The sequence below is a fragment of the Rhinopithecus bieti genome, unplaced genomic scaffold (assembly GCF_001698545.2).
Source record: "Rhinopithecus bieti isolate Rb0 unplaced genomic scaffold, ASM169854v2 scaffold_30687, whole genome shotgun sequence".
NCBI classification, from domain to species: domain Eukaryota; kingdom Metazoa; phylum Chordata; class Mammalia; order Primates; family Cercopithecidae; genus Rhinopithecus; species Rhinopithecus bieti.
The window spans coordinates 161,357-171,830 of record NW_016813366.1 but is presented as its reverse complement, the minus strand read 5'-3'; the positions used below and the strand labels follow the sequence as shown (position 1 = coordinate 171,830).

At 53.5% G+C, this 10,474-nt stretch overlaps 1 protein-coding gene across 1 annotated transcript in view; it reads left to right on the top strand.

The window, feature by feature from the left end:
* Positions 1-10,209: 10,209 nt before the first annotated feature.
* TLE5 (TLE family member 5, transcriptional modulator) overlaps positions 10,210-10,474 on the top strand; it is a 10,156-nt gene continuing 9,891 nt past the window's right edge. The window contains exon 1 of the mRNA XM_017847995.1: positions 10,210-10,371. Within this exon, the coding sequence (XP_017703484.1) occupies positions 10,225-10,371 (147 nt within the window). The 5' untranslated portion in view covers positions 10,210-10,224. The remainder of the gene's footprint in view (positions 10,372-10,474) is intronic.

Sequence of the window (10,474 nt, the reverse complement as noted above, 5' to 3'; positions counted from 1 at the left end):
CCAGGGACACCGCTCAGCACCCTGCAGTGCCCAAGATGGCCTCGCCCCAGAGAACGATCCAGCCCTGAACGTCCACAGTGCAGAGAATGGGGAACTCTTAATTAATTATTTGGGGGAAAAATCGAGTCTGCTCCCTGCTCACACGAGAGAGCAGAACAAGCTCCCACTGGGGCAGACGGTATAAACCAGGGGGACCCCCAGCTCCTGGGATTCTCCTCCTCTCTCCCTCTCCACTCCGGGTGTGGATTTCAATGTGTGCAGCCTCCTGGGACCTCAGCAGGGCAGAGGATCATGGGACGCAGAGTCTCTTGGGGTCCGTGGAACCCCCTAACCCAGGGAGTCTCATCTGGAGGGTGATTCTGCTTCCAGGGGGCACTGGGTCATGTCTGGGGATATTTGTGGTTGTCACAATGGTGGGTGCTCTTGGCATGGAGTGGGAGGAGGCCAGGGACGCTGCTCAGCACCTTGCAGTGCCCAGGACAGCCCCGCCCCAAAGAACCATCCCTCCCATGATGTCCACGGTGAGCAGGTGGAGAAAGCATGCATGAGACTCTCTGATTTACTGAGTTGTCCAAGCACACAGCCTGGCACACAGCAGGGGCTCGCAAAGGATTTGTAAGCCAAGATGCTGCTGTTTCCAAACCCCTAGTGGCCTCACTCACCTTCCCTGAGGAGAGGGCAGGTGCAGGCGACCTGAGCCAAGGTGCGCGGGATCCTGATGACACACTGCCCCCGTGTGGGCATCTGTGGAACCGCGGCCAGCGGCACCTGCGCCGCGTGGGTGGGGGGTGGGGGGCGGGGAGCGCCAGCACCCGGGGAGGTCTCTGCGCAGCACGGCCCACTAGGACGTTCTGCCACAACGCCTACATTCTAGCTCCGTGGCGTCCCACGTGGTGGCCATTGGTGGCTGCTGAGCCCCTGAATCGTGGCCAGGGCAACTGAGGAAATGCATCTTTCATTTCTCTTTTTTTTTTTTTTTTTTTTTTTTTTTTTTTTTAAATACAGACAGCATGTCACTGCTACCTAGGCTAGAGTGCAGGGCCGCGATCATAGCGCACCGCAGCCTCGACCTCCTGGGTTCAATCAATCCTCCCGCCTCGACCTCCCAAAGCGCTGGGGTTAATTACAGCCTGGTCCGTTTCCATCCAACTCAGTGTAAACGTAAGTAACCATGCATGGTTGGTGGCTACCGAGCTCCGGAATGAGGTCTCTCCCCTGGACGCTGTGGACATTTGGAGCTAAATAGTTCTCTGGGGTGAAGCCGTCCTGGGCACTGCAGGGTGCTGAGCAGCATCCCTGGCCTCCACCCACTCCATGCCAAGAGCACCCACCATTGTGACAACCACAAATGTCCCCAGACATCACCCAGGGCCCCCGGGAGCAGAATCACCCTGGTTGAGACCCTCTGGGTTACGGGATTCCACGGACCCCCTCAAGAGACTCTGCGTCCCATGATCATCTCTCCTACTGGGTCTAGGCAGCTGAACACATTGAAATCCACACCCCGAGTGGGGAGGGAGAGAGGAGGAGAATCCCTGGAGCTGGGTTCACCCTGATTTATGCTGTCTGCCCCATTGGGAGTTTATCCTGGTCTCTGGTGTGAGCAGAAATTGGACTCAATTTTTGTGGCTCATGCCTGTAACCCCAGGTCTTTGGGAGGCCGAGGCGGGTGGATTATTTGAGGTCAGGAGTTCAAAACCAGCCTGGCCAACATGGTGAAACCCCATCTCTACTAAAAATACAAAAATTAGCCAGCTATAGTGGTGGGCAGCTGGAATCCCAGCTACTTGGGAGGCTGAAGCAGGAGAATTGCTTGAGCCTGGGAGACGGACATTGCAGTGAGCCAAGATCGCACCATTGCACTCCAGCCTGGGCAACAGAGCAAGACTCTGTCTCAAAAACAAAAAACAAACAAAAAAAAAATCCCACAAAATTTGGCCACGTACAGTGGCTCACACCTGTAATCCCAACAATTGGGGAGGCCGAGGTGGGTGGATCGATTGAGCCCAGGATTTCAAAACCAGTCTGGGTCACATAGGGAGACCCCTTCCCTACAAAAAAATGTTACAATTAGCCAGGCGTGGTGGTGTGCACCTGTAGTCCTGGCTACTCAGGAAGCTGAGCTGGGAGGAGCATTTGAGCCTGGGAGGTGGAGGCTGCAGTGAGCTGTGATCACGCCACTGCACTCTAGCCTGGGCGACAGAGCCCGACCCTGTCTCTGAAATTAAAATAAAAGGAAAGAAAAAGAAAAAAATGGTAGTAATAACTGCACCTAGCTTGAAGGCCTGGATCAGTTCTGGGGCTCTGAGAGTTTGGTAAACCTCAGCCATTTATGATAAAGGGGATGATTATTTTGCTGGGAGGAGAGGTTAGAGGTATCTGAGCACCAGAGAGCAAGAATAGTGGCTCCGGGTCCTACAGGACCACAGTATATGCCCACAGCCCACTAGATAGATGGGAAAGCAGATAGATGGGACCAGAGAGGGACAGCCACTTGTCCAGAGACACACAGCCCACCCATCCCAAAGCTGAGGCTGGCATTTACCCCTTGTGTGTCTACGGGGAGGCAGTGGGGCCTCTGGAGGGCAGGCCTGGTTGGCAGCCACACTTCCCTGCTCCCCACAGTCCCCTGGTATCCCCAAACAGACATCTGCCGGAGCCAGCCTACTAATCACCTAATTAGTGCACAGCCCCCGGGAAATGTTGAGAGCACCTTTTAAATGCCCTTAAACACCCCAGCAGTGACTCATAGTCCTGCCAACACCAGGCTCCCAAGGGCAGCAGCTGGGAGCGCTGGGGACAGTGAAAAGCACAAAAGCAAAACATTTGGCCCAGCGCGGCGGCTCATGCCTGTAATCACAACACTTTGGGCGGCTGAGGTGGGTGGATCACGAGGTCAGGAGATCGAGACCATCCTGGCCAACATGCTGAAACCCCGTCTCTACTGAAAATACAAAAATTAGCTGGGTGTGGTGGCGGGTGCCTGCAATGCCAAATACTCAGGAGGCTGAGGCGGGAGAATCGCTTGAACCCAGGAGTCGGAGGTCGCAGTGAGTTGAGATCGCGCCACTGTACTCCAGCCTGGTGACAGAGTGAGACTCCGTCTAAAAAAAAAAAAAGAAGAAGAAGCTCTTGTTTTATTATTATTATTATTATTACTATTATTATTATTATTATTATTATTTTGAGACAGAGATCAGCCTGGCTAACAAGGTGAAACCCCGTCTCTACTAAATATACAAAATTAGCTGGGCGTGGTGGTACATGCCTGTAATCCCAGCTACCTGGAGGCTGAGGCAGGAGAACCGCTTGAACCCGGTAGGGGGAGGTTGCAGTAAGCCAGGATCATGCCACTGCACTCTAGCCTGGGCAACAGAGTGAGACTCCATCTCCATTTCAAAAAAAAAAAAAGATTGAAATGGAAAAGTCATGTGACCCAAGATTGGTCAACCAGAGGATTCTAGTCAGAACACAGGGATTAAATCAGGGGTGTCATGCAACATAAGCCTGGCCAATGGGAATGAGTCCTGAGACATGCTGTAATTAAGCAGAAGGAATTGGCCTGAGTTGCTGACTTGGGAGGGTGAAAGCCTACAGCTGCTGGGAAACTGTGTTTGTTTGCCGCCATGGGAGACAGCTGTCTCAGCTATGCACAGTGACACAGGATCCTGATAATGTTGGAGCCCCTGGATCGAGCCATGCCTGAAGTCAACACTAATATCATCAATGTTCAGTTCCATGCACTTAAGCCATTACATTTTTTTTGTTTCTGTCATTATTGCTGTTGTCACGTCCACCCAAAAACTACTACGTGAGATGAGAGACTGCTGCACTGAGCAAGTTGATGGGGACGTGAGCCAGGATGGTAACCCTGTAGTTGGTGGGAATTGATTGGATTCTGGGTGTATTGGTAAAGCTGGAGCCAATGGGATTGCTGAGGGATTATAGCCACATATGTTTGTACAGTGATTTGATTAATGTCTGGCTCCCTGCTAGGCTGTAAGGTTAGAGCTACGTGGGTCACTGTATCCCTAGGATCTCGACGAAGACCAAGCATGCAAGTGTTCAATGAAGGCCTGTTGTGTGACAGAGCTCTGGGGGTGGAGAGGAAGGCAGACAAAATCCATGATGGCCCCTTTGTGAGCCACAGTTTCCTCATCTGGAATATGAGGATAATAAATAATTACTGTCAGCTGGGCACAGTGGCTCACGGCTGTAATCCCAGCACTTTGGGAGGCCAAAGCAGGTGGATCACGTGAGGTCAAGAGTTCAAGACCGGCCTGGCCAACATGGCAAAACCCTGTCTCTACTAAGAATAAAAAATTAAGGCAGGGTGTGGTGGCTCACTCCTGTAATCCCAGCACTTTGGGAGGCCAAGATGGGAGGATCACCTGAGGTCAGGAGTTCAAGACCAGCCTTGCCAACATGGAGAAACACCATCTCTACTAAAAATACAAAAAATGAGCCAGGCATGGTGGCTCACACCTGTAATCCCAGCTACTCGGGAGGCTGAGGCAGGAGAATAGCTTGAACCTGGGAGGCAGAGGTTGCAGTGAACCGAGATCGTGCCACTGAACTCTGGCTTGGGCAACAAGAGCTAAACTCTGTCTCCAAAAATATAAATAAATAAAAGTTTTAAGCTTATCAGCTCCAAAAGGTGGAGGGGGGATTTCTCTCCTCCTTGGTCACTGCTCAGAACCTCCACTTACAAGCATGCCTGACACAGAGTAAGTGCTCTCTAAGTATTTGCAGGTTGCATTTGGGAGTGCGGGTGGGGTGACACCAAGGTCTTGAGCAGTCAACGTGTATGGCCCCACGTCACCCGGCCAGGTAGCAGCAGTCCAGTGCTCAACTCCAGGGCTGGACAGCTGAGCCCCACCTTCCCCCGGGCCCAGCAGAGGGAGGTCCCTGCTTCTGCACGGAGGCCACCTGTTTCCTCCCCCGCCTGTGATTAATGGCCATGCAGCCCCATCCATCACGCGCCAGGGCCAGGCTCTGCCCTGGAGGCCGCGGGGCCCAGCACTCATTTGTAACCAGGCCTTGAGGCTGGTCTCAGACGGTTGGATCCATAAGACAGATCCCCGCCCCGCCTTGGCCCCAGATGTGCCCTGAGAATCCCAGGGAGAGGAAAGACCGTGAGTTGGACACGTGGGGCCAGGGACGGGGGTGGGGGGGTATGTGTGCGGGGTAGGGGGGCTCAGTGACAGCCACCCAGACAGTGTGATGTGCTTAAACCCCAATTCTCACCAATTAATTACACATTCCCTCCTGCGGCAAGCTGTCTGCCCTTCCTCACCCTCCCGCCACCCGCATTCTGTTCTTGTAATGCTCTTTGCAGTGGGCCCAGCCCAGGCCGCCCGTCTCTCGCCTGATTCTCCCAACACACTACCAGGGAGAACCTTCTACCACCAGCGGCCTTGTTTCGTCCATGCTCTAAGCCGGGGTGCTCATTCTCGTGTCATCGTGCCCCACGCGGGACACTGGGCAATGTCTGGGGACATCTGTGCGGGGAACATCTCGGGGGTGCCCCTGGCATGGAGTGAGTAGAGGGACACTGCTCAGCACCCTGCAGTGCCCAGGACGCCCCTCGCCCGCCAAGAGAATGAATGATGTGGGCCAGAATGTCCAAAAAGCAGACTTTTCCTATTTGATTGAGGCAGGGCTAGGACCAGGGTGAGTGTACTTGAGCGTGAGGTCCTTTCTTCTGGTGTCAAACTTAAGAGGGGCCGGGCATGGTGGCTCACACCTGTAATCCCAGCACTTTGGGAGGCTGAGGAGGGCAGATTGCTTGAGCCCAGAAGTTCAAGACCAGTCTGGGTAACATGGTGAAACCCCATCTCTATGAAAAACAAACATTAGTCGGGCGTGGTGGTGCGCGCCTGTCGTCCCACACACTCGGGAGGCTGCGGTGGGCCGATTGCTTGAGCCCGGGAGGTTGAGGCTTCAGTGAGCCAAAGTCACACCACTGCACTCCAGCGTGGGTGACAGTCAGAACCCCATCTCAACAAAAATAACAATAAAAATAAAAAAGCAGTCTGGGCGCGGTGGCTCAAGCCTGTAATCCCAGCACTTTGGGAGGCCGAGACGGGCGGATCACGAGGTCAGGAGATCGAGACCATCCTGGCTAACACGGTGAAACCCCGTCTCTACTAAAAAATACAGAAAACTAGCCGGGCGAGGTGGCGGGCGCCTGTAGTCCCAGCTACTCGGGAGGCTGAGGCAGGAGAATGGCGTGAACCCAGGAGGCGGAGCTTGTAGTGAGCTGAGATCCAGCCACTGCACTCCAGCCTGGGCGACAGAGCGAGACTCTGTCTCAAAATAAATAAATAAATAAACAAACAAATATAAAAATAAATAAAATAAAAAAGCTGAGAGGATGCCAAAACCTAAGTCATCAGGATAAACACTATTTTGATGCAATCTACTTTTATTTTTTGAGATGGAGTCTCGCTGTGTCGCCCAGGGGGGAATGCAATGGCACTAACTGAAAAATGTTGCTCTAAAACTTCCCGTGGCTCCCTGGTGCCCTCCAGATAAAATCCTAGCTCCTCAGCCCAGCAGCACGTGCTGCCATCGTGTCTCTGCCAGAAGCCACACTGCAGAGTGCTCAAAGGCCCAAGGTCAAGGTCAAAGGCCTGGGCTTACATCTTGGTTCTGCCCCCTACCCACGGTGTGATTTTGGCCAAGTCACTTCACCTCTCTGTGACTCACTTTCCCCATTTTTTTTTTCTGGTTTTTTTTTTTTTTTTTTTAATTTTTTATTTTTGGAGACAGAGTCTCACCCTGTCACCCAGGCTGGAGTGCAGTGGCATGATCTAGGCTCACTGAAACCTCCGCCTTCCGGGTTCAAGCGATTCTTCTGCCTCAGCCTCCCGAGTAGCTGGGATTACAGGCGTGCATCACCATGCCCGGCTAATTTTTGTATTTTTAGTAGAGACGGGGTTTCGCCATGTTGGCCAGGCTAGTCTCAAACTCCTGACCCTCAAGTGATCCGCTTGCCTCGGCCTCCTAAAGTGCTGGGATTACAGGCCTGAGCCACCTTGCCCGCCTATTTTCCCCATTCTAAAATGGGCGTGACCACAGTACCTAAGGGTTAAAGTGCTTAAAGCAGCCCCTGGTGCACAGCAAACACACGCAGCCCTGTGTTGCTTTGCTTCTTTACAATGTGGGCCAGCATTCTGGGCTTCCTTCTATACAGAAAAAAACCTGTTTTCTAAAAACGATGATTTCACAATGACTCTCTCCTTCACAGGCCTAGGTCCCTCTGGGCGGCCCAGCTCTGACCTCACCACGCTCAAAGTATCTGTGTCCAGCTCTGCTTCCCCCGACAGTGTGGGGGCTTCGAAAATGGGAGTGTTTGGTCACCAGGCGCACTGATACCGGAAGGCGCCTGCCTAAATAAACACTGGCAGGTGGCGTCCCAGGAGACGGGGTGTCTGGTCCCCACAGCCGTGGGGGTGGGGTGGCAGGGGTGTTAGCAGCAGGACTGGATTCAAGGACATTCTAGGAACGCAGTCTCTCAGGGCCCTGCTTGAAAACGAAGGGCGTCGCGGTTGGTTGAAGGCTTGGCTGTTACCAAGTAGTGTTAATCTTTGTTTCTTTTTTTCTTTCTTTCTTTTTTTTGAGACAGAGTTTCGCTCTTGTCGCCCAGGCTGGAGTGCAATGGCACCATCTTGGCTCACCACAACCTCCGCCTCCCGGGTTCAAGCAATTCTCCTGCCTCAGCCTCCCAAGTGGCTGAGATTACAGGTGTGTGCCACCACGCCCGGCTAATTTTGTATTTTTAGTAGAGACGGGGTTTCTCCATTTTGGTCAGGCTGGTCTCGAACTCCTGACCTCAGGTGATCTGCCCATCTCGGCCTCCCAAAGTGTGGGGATTACAGGCGTGAGCCACCGCACCCGGCCACCAAGTAGCAGTAATCTTAAAAATACAAAATCCTAGTTCCTAACCCTAATCTTTTTGTTTTTTGTTTTTTTGAGACAGAGTCTCACTCTTGTCACCCAGGCTGGAGTACAGCAGTGCGATCTTGGCTCACTGCAACCTCCACCTCCCAGCTTCCAGCAATTCTCCTGCCTCAGCCTCCAAGTAGCGGAAGTTAGAGGCGCACGCCAAAACACCCTAGTAATTTTTGTATTTGTAGTAGAGACGGGGTTTCACCATGTTGGCCAGGCTGGTCTCGAACTCCTGACCTTGTAATCCACCGGCCTTGGCTTCCCAAAGTGCTGGGATTACAGGCATGAGCCACCGCTCCTGGCCTACAAAAAAATTTAAAATTACCTGGGCATGCTGGTGCACTCCTGTAGTCCCAGCTACTCAGGAGGCTGAGGTGGGAGGATCACTTGAACCCAGGAGTGGGAGGCTGCAGAGAGCTGATTGCACCACTGCACTCCAGCCTATGCAACAGAAGAAGACTGTCTCTAAAAAAATTTTTTAGGCCGGGAGTGGTGGCTCATGCCTGTAGTTCCAGCTACTCAGGAGGCTGAGGCAGGAGAATGGCATGAACCTGGGAGGTGGAGCTTGTAATGAGTCGAGGTGGCGCCACTGGACTCCAGCCTGGGCCACAGAGTGAGACTCTGTCTCAAAAAAAAAAAAAAGTAATAAAATATTAAAACACTGCTTTAAAGATTATTAATCTTGAACACTGAGGGCTCTCACCCTTACTTGCCAAGGTAAGGAGGCTGGGGTTCCGGGTGCATTTTACAGATGGGAACACCCAAGGCCCAAATCAGTTGCATTCATCCAAGGGAGCAGGCTGCTTAGTGGATGATGATGATGAAGAGACGGTGTGCTCAGCACCTGCCAAAGGAGGACCTTAAAAGTAACAGCCTTATTTCAATGGCCTCTTTGGGGCCTGTTCTCTGAATGGCAGAGAGAGGGATCCTTCCATAACTGCCACCAGGTCCCATTCCTCCTCTTCCCACGGCTCTCCAGGATTCCCACCTCACTCAGAGCAAAAGTGCAAGTCCAGGGCCAGGTGCGGTGGCTCACACCTGTAATCCCTGCACTCTTGGGAGATAGAGGCGGGAGGATCACCCGACGTCAGGATTTCAAGATCAGCCTGGCCAATATGCTGAAACCCATCTCTACTAAACATACAAAAATTAGCCAGGCATGGTGGTATGCACCTGTAATCCCAGCCACACGAGAGGTTGAGGCAGGAGAATCGCTTGAACCTGGGAGGCGGAGGCTGCAGTGAGCAAGATCACGTCACTGCACTCCAGCCTGGGCAACAGAGTGAGACTCCATCTCAAAAACAAACAGCTGGGGAAGGTGGCTCACGCCTGTAATCCCAGCACTTTGGGAGGCTGAGGCAGGTGGATCACCTGAGGTCGGGAATTCAAGACCAGCCTGACCGACATGGAGAAATCTCATCTCTACTAAAAATACAAAATTAGCCGGGCGTGGTAGCACATGCCTGTAATCCCAGCTACTCGGGAGGCTGAGGCAGGAGAATCACTTGAACGCGGGAGGCAGAGGATGCAGTGAGCTGGGATCGCGCCATTGCATTCCAGCCTGGGCAACAAGAGTTAAACTCCATCTCAAAAACAAACAAAAAACGAACCACCAGGTTCCGTCCCTCCTCCTCCCACAGCCTTCCAGGGCTCACACTTCACTCAGCCAAAAACCCAAGTCCTCCCCATGGCCCACAAGTCCTTGCTGGACTGGCCTGCTTCACCAGCTACAGAGTTAGCAGGGCCCAGTGCAAAAGAAAACTGAAAGGCCCCTTGTTCAAAAATGATTAGGAATCTCAAAATGCAGCAGTAAACATTAACCCAAGCACAAGCCCTGCTGAGGAGGGGGGGGCCTGGGCAAATGCATGAAGCCCCAGGCCCTGCCTCCCTCCGGCCTTCCTGACCTTCGCCCTGGCACCCTGATGCCAGGCACAGTCCTGCCCCAGGGCCTTTGCACCTGCTGGTCCTGCCTCTGACTACCTCTGTACCCCATGCCCCTGTTCTCTCTCCTTCTTTGGGTCGTTTTAGGGGCGGAGGAAGCTGACTCTGATCCTCCCTGCCACCTGTTTAACTTTGCACCTTCCTACCCTGCCATCCTCCCGGCTGCTTTTTCTGCAGAACTGTCCCCACCATCTGACCTGCCGGGAATTCAGCTTGTTAATTTGTCTCTGTCTGTCTCCAGGCACCACCACCAGAGCAGGGACCCCCAACCCCGCCCCCACCACAGGGCCCTGGAGCAGCAGGCCCTGGAACACAGTAGGCGTTCTATAAATGTGTCGCAAGAATGGCTTCCCTGAGAAAGGCGGCATTACCGCTGCCTTTCTGCAGAAAAGGAAACTGAGGCTCAGCGAGAACCACCGCCCAGCCAGAGCCAAGGTCACAGTGCACGGCGGTGGCACGCGTCCAGGTCGTGCCACGGTAGGGCCGGCGGCTTCGACGCAGGCAGCCGGGTCCCTTTTCTTTGACAGATGGGGAAACCGAGGCCCGGCCTGCTGCTGGGTTGGGGGGGTGGCGGGGCCGC